The sequence below is a fragment of the Diospyros lotus genome, chromosome 15, assembly GCF_014633365.1.
Source record: "Diospyros lotus cultivar Yz01 chromosome 15, ASM1463336v1, whole genome shotgun sequence".
In the NCBI taxonomy this organism is placed as follows: Eukaryota; Viridiplantae; Streptophyta; class Magnoliopsida; order Ericales; family Ebenaceae; genus Diospyros; species Diospyros lotus.
The window spans coordinates 32,425,586-32,451,404 of NC_068352.1; the positions used below are offsets into that span (position 1 = coordinate 32,425,586).

Sequence of the window (25,819 nt, forward strand, 5' to 3'; positions counted from 1 at the left end):
GTGAATTTAATTGAAAATGTAGCCCATGAGTTATTTAGTCCACCAAATTGGATTCACATGATTTTGTGATATGAATTTCAATTTATGCTTGCTTTCATAAGGGTCAATAGTGTGAATTTATGAATTAGTAGTGTTTCACTAGTAGATTCCTATTATAAATGTTTTCTTTATATCTTTACATTTGTCACTATTTATACATATAGTGTTATGATAAATTTACTTAAGAAAATATAATAGTGAACAAGTCATATTTAAAAGGTAAGAATTATTGAAATTTTTGAAATGAATAATAATGAATTAGGATTTTTGGAGCATATTGATATCGAGGGTAACTAAAAGTCTTCTACTTGCAAATCCAAGAAGTGAACTTTAAAGGCTTCAAGTAAGTAAACTCTCTCTAATTTTCACCCCATGTTAAACGGTTAATTTGAAAACATTATGCTTTGTGGTTGGCTTGCAGATATTTAATTCTAAATCTTTTCGTTACTTTGTGTCATTTCCTTACATATAATGAAAATGATTAAGCATGTATATATATCATGTCATTGCATCAATGAGCATGCATAGGCATCGATTTGAGAAAGGTAAATGTTTTCAAATGAAATGTGTGTAAAAGTGCAAATTTTCTTTCAAATATATGTAACTCAAAGTTTTTAAAGGAAATGGGTGAATACCTATGCTATGAATGATGTGAATGGAAAATGGGGCATGGGGGACTGACGCACTCGATGACCTATGAAGTAATGTGAATGTGAAAGTTGAAAGTAGAAAAAAAAAATTAACCGCTTTGCGGTATTACAGGTGGAATGAACCTGATTCCAAAATAAGAATTGCCCACTGCATTCTGATTAGTTAGATGACACATCATGTGAGCTCACGTTAGTAATAAAATATTTTGAGAAGTTAAAGTAAATGGGGATATATTTTTCAAAATTTATTCAAATTTTGCATGTCACAAGCATGCATCACGTGCACAAAGTTTACTTGTTAAGCTTTAACTTATCCTTTTTATTTTTCCCACATTCCAGGTGATGAGAGCTAGTGGATTGAGGAGTTCGTTTCGAGGCAGACTCATCCAATAAGCCGTGGCATAAGATTTTGGTTTTGAACTAGTAGTTTTGAGACATTTGTTCGTATTCATTTATTTATCCATCCTTTTAATTGTTTAATCCTTAAATTTTGAATAAGTTAGTTTTGATTTGGTTGGGGATTTGGTTCGACCCAAACCTTATATTTGGACTGAGTTAATTACTCAATTCTCTATTATTATGGAGTAGAGAATTGTAACTTAAATTATTTGATGGTAGATGAAAAAAGAATTTATTTTATTTTCGCATTTAAAGTGAAGTGAACATTAACACATCTAGGTTTAGAACTTCTAAACTTTGAGTGTTACACTCTAATTGGCTTGAGAACAACATTTTTCGTCAATAAATTTATTATTGTATTCGAGTGATAACAAATAAATATCTAATTATCTGAAAGTTAAAAAATTCTATATCTATTTCTTAGAAATTGGAAGACACAAGGACAGCAGTCCAATCTAGCCAATGCACGTCTGCTGATGTAAACAAGCATTTAATTTTCCTACTTAAAAATTAAGTACATGCAACTTACTGATTCAAACTTTCTTTTGTAAATAAAAATTTTATTAAAAATAACCAAAAAATCATCAACAACTTTAAATTAAAGCATATTTGGAGTCTCAGAAGCCAAAAATCACACTAAAAGATCTAAACAACTAATAAAAATATATACAAATGTCAGGGAGATCTTCATCAATATTACCTTTTAAATCCATTCAACTTCTCTAAGAATAATATTGGCTTTAGTCGTCCAAAATTACTAAAATACTAACTAAAATATAAAATAATCACTTAGAGTGTATAAGCATACTCATAGTTCAAGCCACCATTTTACGCGAGTATTGATATTTGTAATGCCAATTCCTAGTTACTAAGTGTTACGAGTATTTTTCGAATTACTCCTTATGGGCTGGACTTAACCCAACAAATCGGTCTAATCGCCTAAGGCCCAGTAGGCTCCAAGCTGAGCTTATCGAATTAGCAAACTTACGCATCGTTGAAACTCAAGCTCAGATCGCAGAACCAAGCGAGCTCCCAACGACTCTTCTAGTTCGCTAGCCTAACTTATTAGCTCGCATAACAAGAAGACCACGGATCAGAGAACAATGGTAGACTAGGTGTTGTCTCAGCTAGGCCGTCCAGGCCCAACCTGGTCCTATATTCTCGGTCCATTTGTTTGGCCCATGCCAATCCCATTCTGACCCTTGCAACAACATCATTGCAATCATTTCTGAATTTTCGCGCACCCGCCTCAGATCTCATCCTTATTAATAGCGGATCCCATTCACATTAATGAGGGTCCTGTTGGCACCTTGCCGCTGCCTAACTGCCTCCGTTGGCGTTGGATATTCTGTTTCATCACCTGCAAGCGTACGACGCATGTAAGAGGACATCTCATCCTCCTATATATCAGGCAGCTCTCTTTAGAACTACTGTATGCTCTCTCTGCCAACTTACTGATACTCTACATTTTTTTACTCGCTTACTTACTTGAGCGTTGGAGTAATTTGCAGGGGCCAACCGATCGACAGATCAATAAACCAAATCATATCACACACCATTCTTCCTTTCAGATTAATTATGTTAGTGTGGGCTAACGAATCACGATCAACAAATTTTGAACATCGACACTAAGCAATATCCAAACTAACAAAGTAAACAACACTACAACATGATCGATTAATAATTTAATAATTTTTATTTGAAGAACTTAGATGAGTTTTTCCTTTTCACGTCTAACCATAATTAAAAAATAATAAAATATCTAATCATAAGTGAGCCAAATACACATTAGACAATACCTAAATAAATAAATAAAGTTATTATTATAACTGAATTTACCTCTTGACCACATCAAAGTCTAGATATGAACACTTAGATTTGTGGACGTCAAAGGTGGGCGGGTCCACCCGGGCCAAGTTGTCCGTGTCATACACAATGTTAAATCATAAGTATAAGAGGTTGGAGGGCAAGACTCTGGGCCCTCATTGAATGGGCTTGGAAAGCCCATTTGCTTATGGGCCTGAGCATCTGGCCCACGCACAATGTTTTAGTTTCTTTTATTGCTTCTCCTAGAGGTGTCAAAAGGGTCGGGCGGCCCGCGGGCCGCCCGGCCCGGCCCCCATTGGGGGGCCGGGCTGGGCCAAAGAAATTGGGCCCACGGCCCGTCTAAGGGCCCGGCCCGTGGCCCGTTGGGCCCTTATGGGCCGGGCCCATGAGGCCCTTATGGGCCAATAAGGCCCTTACTCATTTTTTTTTTAATTTTGTTATTATTTAGTAATTATTGATATTGGATATTAAAAAATTTAATTTCACAATATATATAAATAATAACCATCAATTAATTTATTTAAAATTTTTAAGTTAAATTTTTTATATATTTAAATTATAAATAAACATTCTCCTTTTTATATGTACATTATTTTTCATATCAATTCACAAGAAAAATTATAAGGCATATAAAATAATGAAATAATATTTAAAACTTAAGAATTAAGATAGAAAATATTTTAAAAAGAAACAAATTAATTTTTATATATGTATATATTATATGTATTATTTTTAAAAAAAATTATTTAAAAAAAAAGAAAAAAAAAAGGCCCGGCCCGTTAGGCCCTGTGGGCTAAGGGCCCGGCCCGGCCCCTTTGTAGGGGGGCCGTGGGCCGGGCCGGGCCCTATCAATGATAAAAGGGCTCGGGCCCGGCCCGGCCCTTTTAGTAAAAGGGCCGGCCCGGCCCGTTTAAAAAGCCCGTGGGCCGACTCGAGCCGGACCGGGCCGGGCTGGGCCGGCCCTTTTGACACCTATAGCTTCTCCATCTGCTCCTCTAAAATAAAAAGACCAAACCTATATTTTTGTCTATATATTTTTATTTTTTTATAATTATTTAAACTTTTTATTATTCTAATTACACTCTAGGATTTATATTTTCGAATTAATTTAACTCATGTACTTTAACATTTTTTTCCTACAACCCAAATTTTTTATTGTTTCAATTGTACCATTAAATCTACATTTTTGAGTTAATTTAACCTATATATCATGACGTAAATAGAGTGTAACATGTATTTTGTTATTTTACTTTACTTTTTTTTTTTACATATAAAAATACAGATATTAAATTTACTTAAAAATACAAATCTAAGAATATAATCGAAATAACAAAAAATTCAAATTACTATATGACAAAAAGGTCAAAATACATGACTTAAATTAACTCGAAATAACAAAAAGTTTGCGTAGCCACACAAAAAAAAAAACGTGAAATTACATAGATAAAAATATGAAGTTGGCCAAATAAAAATGTATGAAGAAACAAGAAACCATCTTCAAGATAACTCAAGTTCCCATTCAAAAATTAGGTAGAAGAAACCATCTTCAAGGACCTATATGAACATGAAAAGGCTGACATTTACCATCCAAACATACAGGCAAAGCAAACCAGAAGGAAACATTGCCCTTCTGCTGCAAATTCTCTTTTCCAACCTCATGCAATCAGTTCAAGTAAGAGGGGATATTGCATGAAAGAAGATCAAAATGAAAGCCTACCAAGATGACGATCGGGATTCTTGTTACTAATCTCTATTCTTCCAGTAATCAGAATTCAAACTGATGGGGTAGAGATCGCCAGCAGATGCAGAAGAACCAGTCCATGGCCCGTCAATTGGCATACCTTGGATTTGGCTATCTTCTGTCATCTTTGTTTCCTGGCTGTGTTTCCATTCATCCATCTTTCCCTTGAACTTCACTTGGTCATGGGATTTGGTTCCATATGAAAGGGGTTCCTTAACAACTGTCCTGCCTTCGAGCATGCTTACAACTGAAGACATGGCAGGCCTAACTGATGCAGCGGCATTAGTGCACAGAAGAGCTACATCAATCATTACCATTGCCTCATCTCTGTTGAAGGCTGATCCCAACTTTGGATCTACTAGCTCCGTCAGTCTCCCCTCTGCCTTCAGTTCAAGTGTCTAAGGGAGAGACATAAAGCAATATTAGAACTTAGATATATGCATGCAGATGTTGTAACTGCAAGTAAGGGTCCTAAGATCTGTTTCCTCAACATAGATTGGAAACACAAGAAGTGCTTTGCTACCTAAAAGAAAATCGTAGTGGTAATCTGTAAATTTGCAAGCCAACTTGTTCAAGAAGTTTTCACACTATTTTAGTAAACAAATTTCTTCCTAAGGCTCAGATAATTGTGTTATTTTACTTCATAGAAGTGTCACTCTGCCCCTTATATAGTCACACAATTAATAGCATTTTTTATTTGACTCCCATACTGAGTTGAGGTCGATTGAAGAAAAGAAGATACTCAACAACCAACTAATGCAAGAAAGAAAGATATTCAACTTACCCTATCAAGAAGATTAAAACAGGGCTCCTTCGCTCTGAAACTAGTGTTACTTCTCCCACTGGCTATTTCCAGTGCAACAATTCCAAAGCTATATACATCTGCTTTGTCAGTTAAGTAACCATGCATTGCATATTCTGGTGCCATATATCCACTGCATATCCAAATTATTATATTACGATTCTATGAGAATAGTCCTTTCCCATGCCTTAGTTGTTACTATCAACAGTTATACATGGAAGAGGAAGAACACTTTGTTACAACTAGAAAAGATATGAAAGTGATTTTAAGAAACAACAATTAATTCATCAACTGTGATTTAAAGCATTTACTTACTAAGTTCCTGCAATTCTGGTGCTTATATGGGTATTATCCTCTTCGTCAAGTTTTGCCAAACCAAAATCGGATATCTTAGGATTAAGATTCTTGTCAAGTAGCACATTGGTGGCTTTAATGTCTCTGTGAACTATCTTAAGTCTTGATTCTTCGTGGAGAAAAGCCAAACCTCGAGCTATACCAATGCATATCTTATATCTTGTTTGCCAGTCCAATTTCAACTGGAATTCTTCTGGGCCTTCAAATTTAAAAGGAACGAGAATGCAAAATTATCAGCTAAATGGTGTATGCTTAAATATGCACATATATTTTCTAATATAAAGATGAAAAAAAGAATTATGGTTTGAAGTTTACCAAACAAAGCACGAGCAAGACTATTATTTTCCATGTACTCGTATACTAGCAACAATTGACTATTTGCAATGCAACATCCATACAACTTCACTAGATGAGGGTGTTCTAAAGCAGAAACCATCCCTATTTCATTAACAAACTCGCGGTTCCCTTGCTTCGATTTGGAGGATAGCTGCTTTACAGCAATTGTGGTGCCATCTGCTAGAAGTCCCTAGAATTTTAAGATACGAACATGGGGGATTTTTGCATCAGAAGAATTTTGTTGAAACATGTGATTATCAAAGTTCAAATGTGATTATAGATTTGGATCCATTATCCATTTTAAGGATACCTTATAAACAAATCCAAAACCTCCTTCTCCAATCTTATTAGTAGCATCAAAGTTGTTTGTGGCAGCTTTAATTTGCCTCAAAGTGAATGAACTTGTCTGCAGATCTAGACCCTTTAGGTCTATGAAAGATGATAAGTGAGATAAGAAACAATTTTAGATATAATAACCAAACATAATCCTAATATTCTTAAGACTTATAAATATTTAATTCCCACAAAGTGTATTTACACTTGAAATTCCAATAAAATAGTATCAAGTTATTTTTCACAAGATGAAGTGCTAAATAATTTCACATTTAAATAATATTTTCCAGGAAAAAAAATAAACTTATATAAATGAGGTTGATAAAGAGAAATTTTTAAATTGCAGGGGCTTAATTTGCCAAAAGAGTAGCAAACAGGGATCCTTTGGTAAGCTTAGAAAGCATAAAAATGGCAATAAAGGACGGTTATTTATTTACAATTGCAAGCCATAAAATACCTTCATCCATTGTATCTTTGCGTCTTAGGCAGCCTCTCCACCAAAGGATACCTAGAAGCAATATAATAACAAAAGCTACAGCAGCCACAATCCCAACCACTGCACCAGCGGACATGCCATTTCCACCTTCTGATAGCGGGGTAAAACCCGCATGAGAAAAAAAATGAAAATGATAAGAGATTATATTAAGCTCGTTAAGATGGAACCATCAGATTATGTAGTGACTTGCAAGGAACAAATTACTTCATCAGAACTCGAATGAGTTTAGTTTGCATTATGATTTTGGAACCATCTTATGTTAACAAATTATGCATGTTCCACTATGTGCCTCATGATAACTTGCATCTCACGATTTTTGAAAACAGAATTGAATTGTTCCTCTTTCAAAATTTGGAAAAGAAAAAAAAAACAAAGATGAAGACAGAACAAGTGTAGAAGAACTATTACGTCACATAACAGCCTATGAAAACATATTCAGCATATGTAGACAGAATGAGATGATTTTATTCTCAAGGTCCATTCATCCTTGAATCAATTCCCTGAACTATAATCGAACTGTAGCTCAAAAAGAATAAAGGAAATTATGAGAATAATTTTTTTCTCCACCATGAAGAGAATGAACAAAATCCAGAGGCATACATACAGCTTACCAGAATCCACGGATATAGCTGAAATGAGAGGACCATATACTCCTTTAACAGGGACAGCAGTTGTCCCTCGTCCAGCCCAATAAAAGCGGATTTCCAGTGTGCCATTGGTCACAGTTGCATCGTATGGCATTGTTATACTCTTACTAGCCCCACCCGCTTTATCCACAATGTTGAAATCTTTTTCCACCAACTTTCCCTGCAACAATTCCTTATGGTCATGCTCTTATTTGGGCTCGTGCTTGGGTTAGCTTTCTTAAATTTTGAACAACATCAATGCCGCACAGACAGGAAAATCAAATGATGAATTACATGGAAGCAATATCTCCTAATAAGAATCACACATAAAATAGAATATGCCAGCAGTATCCATTCTTAACAAAGAACTGAAAAGACAAACAAATAAAAAAGGGAAAATTTTTCATACATCAGCTCTATTGGTGGTAGTACACTGCAAAAATCTACCTGAATGTAAATATCGAATACACGTCTTCCAAGGCTGCTATATGTCTTGTCATCAGTAAACATGATTTCTGCAAAATGAAGGTTCACTTTGTAGTTTTCATTCTTCAGGCAGAACCCATAATAGGCCAGAGATATGGGGGAAAGTCGTGCATCCATGTACAATTCTGGATCCTTCACAGAAAGGATTGAAGTATTTTTCTGAATAAAGGACTTTGAATTGCCACCCTGATCCATGAAGTCACCTGTGCTACTAAATCCCCAGTTACTATTACTTTCAGTGACCATCAAACTCGTAGCCACAGGTGTAGCATCAGCTTCATATTTGGTGCCACTGCCAACATTTACTACTTTGCTGCCACCACAGTTTATGTGGAAGGAATGCCAAGCTGATACAAAGCATAACCAGATTAAGAGATGAAGAAACAAGCAGACTAACAACCATCCCCCTCAATTTCAAAATCAAGTCCACATTTATCTATAGTTGCAATTTATATCTGACATATAGGCTTGGAATGTTTTAACATAAAACATTTTACATTGGAAAGCAATTTACATGTGAAAATGCTTTACGCAAAAAAGATATTGTTCATCTTAAAATAGTTTGGATGTAAAATAGTTTTGTTAAAAAAAATGTTTTCAATATTTTTTGTCATTCAAAATCGGAAAATAGTAAAACATTTTTCAGAAAAATATTTTACTTCTAAAAGAAAACAGAGCCATAATATTTATGTTTGGAGTAAAGACTATCAAGTGTTTCTTAGCAAATAAATAAATAAAAAGACTGACCTCTCCCCCAAATGCAAACTTTGTGATCCACACTACAGATCACCAAGGCAAAGGCCAAACAGAATTTTGAACAAGTCAAACACCTCGCATTGCTATTGTAAGTCCAACATTTCAACTGTGCACGTTATATTTTCAGCTTATATATATTTTTAAAGAAGGTGTAAATCAAATTGATTGATCTTAGCAAAAAAAAAAAAAAATCAGCTGAATTGCAACTCTATCATCATTAGTTGCCCTTGTTTCAATATGAGCAAAAACAAAAAGTTATGGTAGTACAGTGAGGAAACTGGTAGCTATATGCAAGTTCCAATGCCATAATGGGTTTGTTTGTTGTAACTTAAAAGTTGTAACTTTTAGTTTTTAATTTCAAAAAAGTTGGGATGTAGTGTTTGTTTTAACTTATAGAATTCTAACTTATAGCTTCTACTAGTTTTTAGAAAGAATAAAAGCTGGCTTTTTTAAAGCTGGGGTACCCTAACTTTTATAACTTCTGCTTAAATGATTACATTGTTATGACAATTTTACCCTTATTTTTAATAAAGAATTACCCTATTATCTACACAATCATTAATTTTTCTTCTCCACCGCTATCTCTATTTTCAGATCTCTTCGTCTCTCTCGCCATCTTCCTCTCTCTATATTTTAATTAATTTTTTTATAACACTTGAAACTTATACATATACATTAATTAATTTTTAAATTATCATTCTATAACTACTAAGGGTATTATGGACAATTATACAAAAATAAGTTATTTTACATCTTATGGTATCAAACACCACAACTACTTAACTACAACTTCTAAAAAGCTGCAGCAAACAGGTTCACAACTTATTTTAAGTTTTAGAAACTATAATCTAAGATGTTAGAAACTATAATTTCTTTAATTAAACTGCAACAAACGGGGCCAATGTGTTCTTTTGGATCATTATTACCTTGTGACACATCAACAAATCTAGGTTTATCAACCAAGGCATGCTAAAATTTTATGCCAAAATCACATCAATTACTAAGTTACAATTACCCAAAGAATTTTAACAAAAAATTGAACAATTCAGATTTTAAATGACAAACTTGTTCATGTATTGGACTTAAGGCCATAGACCCTACCAAGAGCTGAACAATTCAGATTTTAAATGACAAACTTGTTCATGTATTGGACTTAAGGCCATAGACCCTACCAAGAGCTCTAACCATGTCATTCAGACACATCTAATTATTCAACGTCAAACAAATATGGCAGAGGACAGTCAATCTTTAGTGACTGTAACCATTTCTTCATAAATAAGTAACACAATACATGTAATGTGTAGGAATATTACATAAAAGTTTATATGGACTTCATCATTTTTTGAATCTATTATCTCTATCTATTCATTTCAGGCCCTAAGCATTTACTGTGTCAATTTCTATCATACTTATCACTTTTCATATAGCTCTCACATCAATATGGAAAATCAAGAGGAGAGAACAAAACTTACTTCGACTGCAATGAGTGCTTGACAAGCAAGATAAAATTCCACTGACAAAACAATTTAAAATCATGAAGTAGTCAACATCCTATCATTACACTAACGTGTCAAGGGAAGAAACTGAAGACATTTTTATCAAGCTTAATGTAATTCTTCAAAGGTTTAAAACTTACGTGTTGCCATTTAAAGAGCTGCCAAATAAGTTCCTGTATAAAAATACAATAACATGGTTACAGTAAGATCTTGAAGAAATTATAATAATTCCGAGTTGTATGTATTCTTACACTTGTTTCTCTTGACAACGTCCGGAGCTCGGGGTAAAGTTGTTAAATGAAAGATCACTGCAATAAAATTCACACCACAATTTCATCAACTCTAGAAATTTTACACTCGGTTGCTAATCCATGGCCACTAGATTTGTTATTAACAAATCAATGGTAATAGACATTATAAGTGAGATACCTATTAGTTTAATCTGGGATAAGGCTATATATCTAGAAATGCCATCATTATGCAGTAAGTTCGAATATTGTTCTAGGTAATAATGCAAATGAGACAGCTTAGTGTACAAGTTGCTTGCCGCTGTAGGATCTAGGGGATTAGACATGTGCACACAAAAACTGTTTGTGCAATTTGAACCCCTGACACCAGGTCAAGATTCAGAGGCCCTAACTCTGGCCATTGAAATTTTGTTTTAGGTTATTAGGCAACAAAAATACTTTTCACAGATGTTGGATAGTATCAACTTAATACCTTATTCACACTAATTGAAAATCAAGATACAGCAATAATATTCTTATCCATTTTCTTCTCTCAAGGCCACACAATGGTAGCATCATCAGTGTATAAAAATTAATCTAATAAGAGTATTGCTATGGCCGTAGAAATAATCGTGGGACACATTACGGTAAGAAAATTAAATTCTTGACAGCTTTTGATGATCCAATCCAATTCCACAGACTTGCATGATAAATAAAGATTCATGATACTAAAGGACAGAAAGTACCCCATTTGCAAATGAACATTAAGTAGACTAGGGTGTGGAAGATAACGTACACATTCTCTGCTTTTTCCAGGATCCAACTAGGCACAGGTCCACTTAGTAAGTTCCTAGTTAAGAAGCTAAGGAAAACAAATATCACAAAAATTAGTCTGGTTATCAGTTGTTCCCAGTATGGTAGCATCAATATTGTGATAACAAACTCATCCAACATTCTCACACAAATATTACACTGACAACAATTCAAAAACACTGTATCCCACTTGACACATGCACCCATCCTGCTGATTCAAGTGGTACGACCAGGCCTGTGAAATCTAGCAACCAAAATATAGAAAATATTGGCGTCCATACATGTTATCTGTTTCTGCCAGACTACTAAAGTTGCCTGGAATTTCTCCACTCAACTTGTTGAAGCTCAGGTCTCTGCAAGAGAAATCACAATCAAGTTTCAAAACGACATTTTTCTTATTAACAGCTTTATTTAGAAAAATGCAAAATTCAGAACCAGATATTAGGCATTATAAATTATAATGCTTGGAACATAAGCAACATTTTTGCAGCATAACATATCTAAAGCAAACACAAATTCTGGAAAAAAAGCTGTGATTGGTTTAAACTCTTCCAAATGAGAAGTTTCAGCTGCCACCACCAAATGTTCGCAACTTATCAGTCATATTCTTCTGCTTAATTATACATAAGAAAGTTGTCCACAAATGGCAGGGAAAATTATGTACCGTCACATGGTACTGAACTTGTGAGATGTGTAATGACATAAGATGATTTATCACATCGCATGCAGCACAAAGCCTTTCCAAGAAATGTTAATAAATTAGATGCAAAGAGAAAGGTAAAAAAGGATTTAAATACTAACAAAGTCTTCAAACTTGTCATTGCCCCAAGATATTCAGGTAAAGATTCATTAAGATTGCAATTCCGCAATATACTGCAACAGAATGAAATGTGAACCACATAAAGTTAGCAGAAGATGATAATATATTCTTTAGTGATGTTGTATTACATAAACAGTCAACTTACAGATACTTTAGGCTTGTCATATCATTAAGGGGTGGAAAAGGTGCTTGGGTTCCATTTAAGTCACTGATTCTCCTGCATATTTTAGTCCAGCTTAGAACAACATTAATCATCGAAAATTACTAAATGGGCAAAAGTCAAAAGTCATGGGAGTAGAAGGCTTTACTGACAAGTCAGTGATTTTGGTCAAAAGACGAATGCCAGGCGGAATTGGACCTTCCAAACCACTAGCATGCATCACTCTGCATGACACGGTTTTAAATGAAAAAGTAGCTGAGAGAAAACTAAAGAATTGAACAATGGCTAACCAAAGCAAAAGACAGGTCAAGCTCTAACAATTTGTCAAGATTTGTCCAGCTCTGGATGAAATTGGGTATCTTTCCAGTGAAGTGGTTGTCGCTTAGCCGACTGCATCATTTCAAATAATTATTCTATAGGCCGCTGGAAATGGAAAGGCGGATAACTACAGAAAGAAATTCGAAAGATCCGTGAAAGAAAAATAAACTTACATCTCCTTCAAGTTGGTCAGCTTCGAGAGTGTTTCGGGCAGCTCCCCCGTGAAATTGTTTGAACTCAAATGTCTTTATCAACAGAATGGTGCCAACCATTAAATTAGTTGTCCTTCAACTTAAGAACATTTACTCTGAAAACTTAAGTTCATGGAGATACAGAAGGCAATATAACATTTCTACACAATTTTTCATGTGAAGGATCTAACGAACAGCCTATCAAAGTATTTAAAACCTCAACCAAATTATAGAGAATGCCAAAAGGCCTGGAAATTGTAAATAATTCTACCAAAAACAAGATCTTACAGTATCTCTAAGCGAGAAAGATTCCCAATCTCTGGAGGAATGAGTCCTGACAACTGATTGAACTCCACAGTTCTGCAAACATCAAAATCAAATTCTTAGAAACAACAAGATGCATTTCTTTTTCCGAATTCATGAAGATAAGCAAATGGGTATTCAGGATTTTACAAATTGAGAAGCGTGCTGATGTTTCCAAGTTCCTTTGGGATTGGACCGGTTAGCCTGTTTACAATGAGGGAGCTGCAAATGACATGACACCACTATCATTAGAAACATAGAACAAGAAAAATCTTGAACACCATTACAACATAAAGGAACATCAATTGATAAACACACATACATGTTTCTTAGTTGCGTGGAGCCCCATTCTGGAGGGATAGTACCATTAAGGTAGTTGCGGCTAAAATCACTGTCTAATAATACCAATAACATACGATACAGTGAAATGTGTAATCAGGAAATTTTAAAAAAGACAATGAAGTGTTGAATTGTGGGGAAGTTGTTTTTACTTACATTTCTTGGAGGTAAGGGAGATTGACCAATTCTGTTGGGAGAGTCCCGCTAAGATTCTGCGATTTGAGAACTCTACAATTCAATGAAGAAGAAGAAGAAGAAGAAGAAGAAGAAGAATTCAGGTTGCGTTTGAAGAATTCAGAGATTAACTGAGAAATTGGTTGTTTCTTTGATTCAAAGAAAGAAATTGGTGCTGTCTTTATTGGATTCTCTTTATAAAATTTCTTCACTCAATTGAATTCTTCCCTCTCAAATTGATTTATAATATTCTATCGTAAATGTATCTAGAATTCTGATAATTGTTATTTAAACCCCATAGTTTAATTTAGTATTTAAAGTCTCTATAGTTTATTTTTGCTTTTCAAATATCCCTTTTGTTAAACTAACTTAACTGGGCCCAAAATACCATCACTAAACCATATAGGGATCCAATAAGAGCTCTTCAGTTAATATAATTTTTTTATTAAAATAATAATATATTAATAGAATCTTAAATGGCAAGAGTAAATTTTATAAGATTTACGTAAGAATAACTCAAATCATAAGAGTTAGATCTGATTTACCCTTCCATTTATTTATTTTTTTACTTGCAACTAAGAATAACATGAAATTTTATTTTTTATTCTTTTACCCCTCAAGTTTCATTTATTGTAATAGTTTCACTTGAATTACCTTATTTGATAGTTTTGTTACTCAATTACAACAATGAATTTATAGATAAAAAATCACTTTAAGATGACTCACATGTGAATTATTCAAATGATGGGTGATTATCGAGAACGATGGATGATTCTCTCGGGGTGGAGCAGCAACGATAAATGAGTCTCTCAATATGGAGCAATAATGATGGATGAGTCTCCTAGATAGATTGAGAACGATGGATGATATCTCTGACTCATGGATGACCTATCTAAAAAGAAGATCGACCTGCAAAGGCGTGGGTGAGGATCTTCGCACAAGCCTTCTGATGCCTAAGTTAGCCTTTTAAAAGTGTAGAGTAGTCAAATACAAGAAAAAAATATGAGTGTTCAAGATAGTATACCCAATGGGAGGAAGACCCTTCTATTTATAGCGATGAAAAAGGCTACCAGGTGTTAAATGACCCAATTTTCTTAGCAAGTAACCTAGAGGTAGTTTTGATCGGGTCTCACGAGGGTAATGGCGTGGGGATTGCAAGCAAGCCTATGGCACCCCCAAGTGAATGTCACTCGAGAATGTAGCGCATGAGTTTGGGGGCATCCTCGGGTGAGAGTCACTCAAGCGAACGGGCACGAGCATGTAAGGGGTCGAGTTAGCGTTGGCGCTCAAGGGGCTATGTAATACCCCGAGAGCCTAGAGAAGTTAGTATATATCGAGGATAGTGTAAGAAATGAAACAACACCAGCTGGATACCTTTTTGGCTAAATGTTGGCAAAGAACTCCCAAGTTAAGCGTGCTTAACCTGGGGTAATCCAAGGATGGGTAACCCCCCTTGGAAGTTCGCGTAGGTCCATTAGGGTAAGTTATTCTGGTCCTTCCTATCGCTCGAACAGGATGTTACATGTGGTATCAGAGCCGACCCATGAATCTCTGAGCGCGGTGGTGGGGCAAACCTCAGCGAGGAGGCTGAGTCCCGAGATGGGTGTGTAGACCCCTATGGGGGGTACATGTAGGCACCTTAGGCGAATCCCACATCGACCATGCAAGGGGGAAAGATCTGGGACCGGTTGTAAGGTCGCATGACGAGGACGTCATGTCTTTAAAGGAGAGAGAATATAATACCCCGAGAGCCCAGAGAAGTTAGTATATATTGAGGATAGTGTAAGAAAGTAAACAACACCAATTAGATACCTTTTGGGCCGAATGTTGGCAAAGAACTCCCAAGTTAAGCATGCTTAACCTGGGGTAATCCAGGGATGGGTAACCCCCCTAGGAAGTTCGCGTAGACCCATTAGGATAAGTTGTTCCGATCCTTCCTATCACTCGATCGAGTCGTTACAGGATGTTTGGACGAATGAGCGCTGGAGGTTACATGGGGCTACCCGAAGGCCACGCGAAACACCCCCGAGTGAAGGTCACCCCCAAGTGAGGTCACTCAAGGGTTGGGATACATGCGCAGGCCCATGCGGAACACCCCCGAGTGAAGGTCATCCCCAAGTAAGGTCACTCAAGGGTCGGGGTGCATGCGCAGGCCCATGCATGAGCTGCAGGTACGTGTAGAGGTGTATGGTGGGTCGTGACCATGCACGCGAGGCTCCCTACTTGGCCACGTGGCGCAATATCCTTCCTTTGATTCTTTTGCTGATTTTCACTAATCCATTTTGTCCATTTACTTTGCAAGGCATATTAGATAACAATTTCTTTATAAAAAAAAGACAAAGAATTAGGGGTGTCAAAAAATATCCGAAAACCAGTGAACCGAACCAAACCGAACCAAACCGTGCATTTTGGATTGATTCTATGGTTCAACGATTAGGTTCTGGTTCTAAAAAATTAAGAACCGATATATTTGATTTGATTACTGGTTTTTCTTTTTAAACTGTGATTCGAACCGAATCGAAACCGATATTATACTTGTATATATATTATAATTTTTTGGGTATATATATACATACTCATAAATATATTATTACTTGCAATTTTGATCTATTAGTTTTTATTTATTTCTTTTTTATTATTGATTATTGTTATTCATGAACTCTTTTATTTCTAAACTTTTATGTGCTATTGCTATACTAAATGGTCGATATAATCTCATTTGATGAGATAGTTTATAAATTATTTTGTTCTACTTTTACTTCAAGATTTGAAGCATCAGTGAAGTTATGGGTTTATTTTAATTAATAAATTTTTTTGTAATTTCATATTTTGCGAAAATATTTAGAAGCTAAATATTAATTGGATAGAACCGAAACCGGTCCGATGCGACAAATTGGTCATGATTTGATTTTATATATGTAATTGTTCGGTTACGATTCTTATTTTTTCATAACCGTTAAAAATTGTTCGGTTACTGGATTCTTATAAAACCAAATCAATCCGAACCGTTGACACCCCTACAAAAAATTCAAGTTAACTAGGTTACAAATTGAATATATAGATTATAATTTTAATAAAAATTAAAGTGAAAATGATTTTATCCTAAGAGGCGAAGCTCCAATTATTTAAAAAAGAATAGTTCAAATATTTTAAACCAATTGTTCAAAAAAAAAAATTACTATTGAAGATGCTACAATGTATCCAAAATATGAATGTAATTATGATAAAGATATAGGTATATATGGCTATATAAGAAAAAATAATTAAAAAATAAAGTTTTCAAAAAGTAGAGATGTTTATTGAGAACCAGATTACAATAGCTTAAAGTTACTTAATGTAATTTGTGAAAAAGTGAGTGACACTTCTATATTTGTACAAAATCCTAGGGTTTCTAGTGTAATTTATCTAAATTTCAGTAAGAAAATAAATTAACCATGATGAGTCGTGCTAATTGTATAAGGGGTTTAGAGGGGGTTGAAGAATCATTTTGCCCTTTTTTTTTCTCTTTATCCCTTTCCTCTTCAGCAATCATTTCTCATCATTTTTCTCTCGATGCCCGCCACTATCTCGTTTCTCGCCCCCTCATTATTGCATCCTCGCCAACCGCCACGAAGAGGGAGGAATTGCATTCTAGATTAAATTATGGGTATGTTTGGGACTTTGAGTCAAGTGAGGAATTGTTGGATAATTTCTCAAATTCTAATTTCATTAAGATTGTGATTTTATATATATATATATCATAAGATTAATGTGATAGAAGAAAAGGCTCTTAAATAATCTTTATTAAATGATAATTTAAATTAGGGAATTATGATAAATTTGATCAACCTAATCTCACTTATGATTGTGATTTGGTGCCTATAAATAAACAACCCTGGTTTAGTGATTGATGGACCACTCTTAATTATAATCTGTAAAAATATATATCCAGATTACTATGGTAGCTTGTCTAGTGTATTCCACAAGTTTATCTAGAATTCTAATAGTGGTGCAACTAGTTAGTGAATTATCCCCTTGTGATGGAATTGTGTATGTAGATTGTTAAGCTGAACTACTTTAATTATTCGCTCATCATTATTATTTTTATTTAATTTTTATTTATCTTTCTTGATTTGTGTGATTTGATCCTAACAGTGAAGATATAAACGCTCGACTCATTTGCTCGGAGAGAGCGTCCGCTTAGGACAAGCCAAGTTGGGCCCATGAGCCTTAACAAACCTAGCTCAATGGGCCGACCCATATTTCTATAGTTCTAAAAGTATAATTTTAAAAGAGAGGAATTCATAACTGTCCTATTTCAAATGTATAAAATTGTTTTTGTACTTTTCATAAAAAAAAATATTTTTAATTATTCAAATAAATTAATTACACCCTATAGCCATTTTTATGTAAGATACCAGAAATACCCTTAATGAAATTTTAAAATAGAAAGCTCACATTGTCTTTAGCCTCATTTATTAAAATACCCTAATCTCTTTCATATAACATTTGTTCTCTCTCATCTTTCAACATTCACGTTACTCTCTTTCTCTCTATTATCAAACTATCCAAACTCAGTCATTGTTCATATATTCAATCTTTTTACTTGTTGGGTCATTCAATCCTCTTCATCAATTGCAGCGACCTCACTAAAGTCCCATTCAATAAGTTTATTTCTCTCCAACAAACAATTTCACTCAATCTCTAGATATCGATTTGATTTTTATTTGTTTTATTTTTTAAAATAATTTCTGTCTTCACGTTACTTATTAAGACTATGTAGAATGATTGTGATTGTGAGCAAAATATATTTTGATAGATATTATTTCAAATATATACTAATTTGGGTAAAAAAAAAATTTAGAACTGCACATCGTTATCAGGTTTTGTGGCCCACAAAGCTCGATCGGGCTTTGAGAGCCACAACGCCCAATCGGGCCTTGTGGGCAACAAAGCCAATCGGGCCTTGTGGGCAACAAAGTCAATCGGGCCTTGTTGGTCACAAAACCCGATCGAGCTTTACAAAATAAAAAAATAAAAAATTAGGCTTTGTGAGCCATAAAACCCAGCTATCGTGCTTTGTTGCCCACAAGGCCAAATTGGGCTTTGTGGCCCACAAAACCCGAAATTTTTTTTATTTTTCTTAACTTCTTCTTCAAATTAGTGTATTCCATTAGCACTAAAATGATATCTTTTTATGTTTATTGGGTTAATTGAAAGTATATATCACAATAAACATCATTATCTTTCACTTTGTGTGAGGATGTTCATCCATTATCAACACAACCAATACATGATTAATTGTTCTAGTTAATATTGGACAAAACAAAGATAAAGCTATGATAATAAACTTACTCAAAAATCAAAGTGTAATTTCATAACAATAATTTATTTTTTGAGACTTTTAGTGGGCAACTTGAAAAAATCCCATTGTAAAAAAAAGAGGAGGGGGCTTTGTGAGCCACAAAGCCCAGAAATGATTTTTTTTTTTATTTTTCCTTCAAATTAACGTGTTCCATTAGCACTAAAATGATATTTTTTTACATTTATTGGGTTAATTGAATGTATATATCACAACAAACATCATTATCTTTCACTTTGTGTGAGAATGTCCATCCACTATCAATACAACAAATACATGATTAATTGTTTTAGTTTATATTAGACAAAATAAAGATAATTCTATGATAATAAACTTACTCAAGAATCAAAATGTAATTTCTTAATAATAATTTATTTTTTTATACTACTAATAGGCAACTTGAAAAAATCCTATTACAAAAAAAAAAAAAAATCGAGCTTTGTAAACCACAAAACCCGGCCATCGGGCTTTATGTCCCACAAAGTCAAAATTTTTTTATTTTTTTATTTTTTTAAATTTTTCCTTCAAATTAGTGTGTTCCATTAGCACTAAAATGATGTCTTTTTATATTTATTGGGTTAATTGAATGTATATATCACAACAAACATCATTATCTTTCACTTTGTGTAAGGATGTCCATTCACTATAAACACAACTAATACATGATTAATTGTTCTAGCTAATATTGAAGAAAATAAAGATAATGCTATGATAATAAACTTACTCAAGAATAAAAGTATAATTTCTTAACAATAATTTATTTTTTGAAACTATTAGCGGACAACTTGAAAAAATTCCATTGCAAAAAAAGAAAAGAAGAAAAAAATCGGGCTTTTTGGGCCACAAAACCCGGCCATCAAGCTTTGTAGCCTACAAAGCTCGAAAATAACTTTTTTTAATTTTTCTTGATTTTTCCTTCAAATTAGTGTATTCAATTAGTACTAAAATGATGTCATTTTTACGTTTATTGGGTTAATTGAATATATATATCACAACAAATATCATTATCTTTCACTTTGTGTAAGGATGTCCATCCACTATCAACACAACCACCACATGATTAATTGTTCTAGTTAATATTTGACAAAATAAAGATAATACTATGATAATAAACTTACTCAAGAATAAAAGTATAATTTCTTAACAATAATTTTTTTTTTGAGACTACTAGTGGGCAACTTGAAAAAATCTCATTGCAAAAAAAAAAAAAGGCTTTGTGGCTATCGGGTTTTGTTGCCCACAAAGTCCGAAAATAAATTTTTTTTATTTTTCCTTCAAATTAACGTGTTCCATTAGCACTAAAATAATATTTTTTTACATTTATTGGGTTAATTGAATGTATATATCACAACAAACATCATTATCTTTCACTTTGTGTGAGAATGTCCATCCACTATCAATACAACAAATACATGATTAATTGTTTTAGTTTATATTAGACAAAATAAAGATAATTCTATGATAATAAACTTACTCAAGAATCAAAATGTAATTTCTTAATAATAATTTATTTTTTTATACTACTAATAGGCAACTTGAAAAAATCCTATTACAAAAAAAAAAAATCGAGCTTTGTAAACCACAAAACCCGGCCATCGGGCTTTATGTCCCACAAAGTCAAAAATTATTTTTTTTTTTATTTTTTTAAATTTTTCCTTCAAATTAGTGTGTTCCATTAGCACTAAAATGATGTCTTTTTATATTTATTGGGTTAATTGAATGTATATATCACAACAAACATCATTATCTTTTACTTTGTGTAAGGATGTCCATTCACTATAAACACAACTAATACATGATTAATTGTTCTAGCTAATATTGGACAAAATAAAGATAATGCTATGATAATAAACTTACTCAAGAATAAAAGTATAATTTCTTAACAATAATTTATTTTTTGAAACTATTAGCAGACAACTTGAAAAAATTCCATTGCAAAAAAAGAAAAGAAGAAAAAAATCGGGCTTTTTGGGCCACAAAACCCGGCCATCAGGCTTTGTAGCCCACAAAGCTCGAAAATAACTTTTTTTAATTTTTCTTGATTTTTCCTTCAAATTAGTGTATTCAATTAGTACTAAAATGATGTCATTTTTACGTTTATTGGGTTAATTGAATGTATATATCACAACAAATATCATTATCTTTCACTTTGTGTAAGGATGTCCATCCACTATCAACACAACCACCACATGATTAATTGTTCTAGTTAATATTTGACAAAATAAAGATAATACTATGATAATAAACTTACTCAAGAATAAAAGTATAATTTCTTAACAATAATTTTTTTTTGAGACTACTAGTGGGCAACTTGAAAAAATCTCATTGCAAAAAAAAAAAGGCTTTGTGGCTATCGGGCTTTGTTGCCCACAAAGTCCGAAAATAAATTTTTTTTTATTTTTCCTTCAAATTAGTGTGTTCCATTAACACTAAACTGATATTTTTTTTATGTTTATTGGCTTAATTGAATGTTTATATCACAACAAACATCAGTATCTTTCACTTTGTGTGAGAATGTCCATTCACTATCAATACAACCAATACATGATTAATTGTTCTAGTTAATATTAGACAAAACAAAGATAATGCTATGATAATAAATTTACTCAAGAATAAAAGTGTAATTTTGTAACAATAATATAATTTATTTTTTAAGACAACTAGTGGGCAATTTGAAAAAATCCCATTGCAAAAAAAAAAAAAAAAAATCGAGTTTTGTGATCCACAAAACCCAGCCATCGAGTTTTGTTGCCCAGAAGGCCCAATCAGGCTTTGTGACCCACAAAGTTCGAAAATGAATTTTTTTTAATTTTTCTTGATTTTTCATTCAAATTAGTGTGTTTCATTAGCACTAAAATGATTTTTTTATATTTATTAAATTAATTGAATATATATATCATAACAAATATCATTATCTTTCATTTTGTGTGATGGTGTCTATCCACTATTAATACAACCAATACATGATTAATTATTTTTTTTAATATTAGACAAAATAAAGAGAATGTTATGATAATAAACTTACTCAAGAATAAAAGTATAATTTCTTAATAATAATTTATTTTTTGAGACTACTAGTTGGCAATTTGAAAAAATTCAATTGCAAAAAAAAAAAAAAAAATCGAGTTTTGTGGCCCACAAACACAAAGCCTGGAAATAAATTTTTTTTATTTTTTTTATTTTATCTTTGAATTAGTGTGTTCCATCTATTAGCACTAAAAATTAAAAAAAATTATTAAAAAAATTATTTAATAGGAAATTAATTTTTTTTAAGGGGAACCAAACGTGAGACCCAATCAGTTATTAAATTATTAAAAAAATATTAAAAAATAATAGTAATTATTAGAAAATAATAATAATTTAATAGTTAAAAAATTATTATTATAATTTTGATTTGCAATTATTATTACCATTGAAAAATAAAATAATAATCATTGAATAACAATTTTTCAATTATTTATTTAATAATACATATATATTTAAAATTTTTAATTATTATTATTTATTTAATTTATTTATATGTAATAATACATATATATTTAATAATAAAAAAGGGGTGGGGGACCTATTGTGGGTTGGAGACCCACCCAGTATTAAATTATTAAAAATAAGAATTAGTATTGAAAAATAATAATAATACTTTAACAGTTAAAAATTTATTATTATAATTATGAGGGATTTCTTGGATTAAATAAAAATTTAACTCTTTTGTTTGTTTTATATTGAGGGTAATTTGGTAATTTACTATCTTTATTTTTATTTTTAATTTTTAATTAAAGTGGGGTGTTGAAAAATCAAAAGTTGAGGTGAAAAGTGGTAAAGTGACTATTTTTTGTAAGTATTTGTTTATAAGATTTACAAACATTTTTTTTGTAAAAAGGGGCTAAAAATGAATTTTGTATTTGTGCGGGGGTTGTTTTTTGCAATTTCCACATTTTAAAATGCTTTTCTATTCTAATTTTAAATATTATTTTATATTTTAAAGTCAAATTTCGAATGCTACACACACACACACACACATATATATAGATATATAACTATGAAATCGAAATGTGAAATAATCTTCAGAGTCTTGGGCATAAAATAATTCAAACCAGAAAGAGAAAATAATTCCCATTTTTCCCGAGAAAATAAGAAACATACATGCTAGTGATATGGCAAACGGTGTTGTTGTTGAAGGAGCAAGTACAGTTGACTGCATTCTCAGACCCTTTAACTGGATTTTGGGTGACCCAGCCCTTCTCTTTACTGCATGGATCCACACTGAAATCCCAATCCTTCTTCCCCAAAGTCTTGCCAATTTGCTTCAGAACATCCACTGTAAACCCCACAATCAAACTCAAACAAGTAAACTCACTGCAACTGCAATCAAAATCCACAAACAAAAGACCCCAAAGTAATGAAGAAATCACATCCCAAAATTTGCTCGGTGGTAAGAAACTATAGCTCCGTAGTACTCTCTATCTCTAGACTATTATATATATATATATATATACATGTGTGTGTCTGTGTGTGTGTGTAAATATATATATACCTTCATCGGCTGCGAGGCTGGCTGCAGATACAGAAACTGGGAAGAAAATGGATATTGCGCAAATAATGAGGAGTACTAGAGATAGAAGTGATCTTGAGAAGAAGATCATCGTGTTCATCAGAAGAGCTGGATTGATTGGGCAAGTGACTGTACGAGCTGAAGTAGAGAGAAAGAGAGCTGATGAAGACGACGACGATGACGATGAAATGCAACTATGCTGCTGAAACCATGAGGTACGGCGAGAGCTAGCTAATTGTGTTGGCTTTTAATGGTGTGAAGGCCACACCGGCCGGGTCAACGACTCCCCAATTGATTTAATTTAATCGTTTTGCCATATCCCACAGAGAGAGAGAGAGAGAGAAGAATGGATATGAAATTGAGACAATAAAGGGTCGTTGAAGAGTTTATACTTTTAAGGAAAATTCTAATCAACAACTCTTCGATCAAATGAGTATTACGAAGGGCTATTAAGATTTTTGTTATTAGTCTACATTGATCCGACTTTGGTCCACCTATATGGTTGAATCAATTTTTAGTCTAATTTTAGTCTAAATCGGTTGTAATTATATAGAAATTATTATTTATTAATAATATATTAAAATTTTAAAATTTTAAATATATATTATATACGTATTTAAAATTTAAATACACATAATATATGAGTATTTTTAAAAATATATATATTAAAAATAAAAAATATTCAAAATCGATTAAGAACAGATCAAATTGATTTGGAATTTGATTCGAGAATTTTAGAAATTTTAGTCCCAATTCAATTTGGTCTAGAGTCGATTTAGTCTGATTCAAACCAAATGCACACCCCAAATTTTTGGTTCAATTCGATTCGATGTAGATTCTTTTATAATGAAATTAAATTAAGTATAAGATAAATTAGCGATTGAATTAAATAATATGAGACCATGTTTGATATAAGAGGCATTAATTACTCGAGATCATACTTGTCCCTTGTTTGGTTTAAAAAATATGTAAATTTGAGATTATCTTAAAAAATATCATAATACCCTTTACTTATTAATAACGAAAAAAGATAAGACATTCCTCGAAAATGGTTACAATTCAAAGTTAAGACCCCTTAAATGTAATTAATATTCCTAATAACCACAAAATGTAGGGTTTGTTTGAAAAGTAGCCTTCCTTTGAATTTGACAAAGTATACGGCTTAAGTTATTTGTCATTAATTTATTAAGAAATCATAATTAATAGATAAAAAAGGGAAATTACATCATACGTGGATCAATATAAATATAAAGAGTATCTCTTATATTTTAGAAATTCACTGATTATTTTACTAATCAAGTAGGTTATGTCACGTTAGAGATACGTTAGAGAAAATACCACTAAAGTTTATAATTATACAAATTTCTAAAGGTCTATTTAGTGAAAATGATATTTGTCCAATCTTTAAAACATGAAAAGTACGTGTGGTAAATTAATAAAATTTTAAAGATATCGAGTATAATTACTCTCAATACAAATTTCACCAAATACAATCATGGAATTACTAAAATTTCTTTATCATAGCCATATTTTACTCTATTAATTGTGATGATAATTAGACCCGATCACTACTAGATCTATTCAAGGTCAAGTATGTTTAGAAATGGTTCTTGACTTCGACCTACAAGAACGAGACTCCATCTCTTAGTATAATCTTTTATTATCAAGTCAATCTCAATACCAGAGGCGAAGCAGAGTATGGCATGCTATAAACGATGTACTTATTTCTTGAAAGAGTAATGCTATAAATTATGACTGATAATGGTGTGATGATTTATGTGTCGCATTTTTATTGGAAGAGGTGCTAGGTAGAGGAGACAATGACACATAATCTCTTTAACTTCTTTCAATGCGGATGTGTCACATGACTAATTATAGTGTCATCAGTCATGACTCATAACATTATTTTTCTTGAAATTCATGTATTTATATAGCCATACTATGAGACGAGGGAAGAGTAATGATTGTGCTACATAAACGATCAAATCGCAACCAATACAAATGGAGATCTGATTCTAAATTGAGGTGAATTGAGTTATTAGGATGGAGTCTTTTATCAAGAATATTTGATATACCATTGGGTTAGACCGACCCTAACTAAAATTTGAATATCCTAGAACACATGTTTCCTTTAAAGAACTTATAAGAATTTAGGAGAAAAAATAAACCACAATTAAACTATCAAAATACACAAAAATGAATACAAAAATTATACGTGAAAAACTCAATTTGGGAAAAAT

At 32.7% G+C, this 25,819-nt stretch overlaps 1 protein-coding gene across 2 annotated transcripts; it reads right to left on the reverse strand.

Moving 5' to 3' along the window:
- Positions 1-4,411: 4,411 nt before the first annotated feature.
- LOC127791808 (probable leucine-rich repeat receptor-like serine/threonine-protein kinase At3g14840) lies at positions 4,412-23,910 on the reverse strand. 2 transcript variants are annotated; one of them, XM_052321902.1, is made up of 24 exons: positions 23,562-23,909; positions 23,171-23,345; positions 13,669-13,740; positions 13,496-13,564; positions 13,324-13,395; positions 13,159-13,230; positions 12,853-12,924; positions 12,680-12,751; positions 12,514-12,585; positions 12,347-12,418; positions 12,183-12,254; positions 11,663-11,734; positions 11,365-11,430; positions 10,593-10,649; positions 10,482-10,514; positions 10,318-10,358; positions 8,051-8,436; positions 7,589-7,784; positions 6,939-7,067; positions 6,459-6,577; positions 6,128-6,338; positions 5,774-6,011; positions 5,441-5,591; positions 4,412-5,054 (listed from the first exon to the last, which is right to left on the reverse strand). In XM_052321902.1, the coding sequence occupies exons 1-24, from the start codon at positions 23,677-23,679 to the stop codon at positions 4,659-4,661; spliced, it is 3,033 nt and encodes a 1,010-aa protein (XP_052177862.1). In that variant the 5' UTR covers positions 23,680-23,909; the 3' UTR covers positions 4,412-4,658. The 2 variants fall into 2 exon arrangements, with proteins under 2 accessions (XP_052177862.1, XP_052177863.1); XM_052321903.1 differs by lacking the exons at positions 6,128-6,338; positions 6,459-6,577 and having other exon boundaries at positions 23,562-23,910.
- Positions 23,911-25,819: the final 1,909 nt, after the last annotated feature.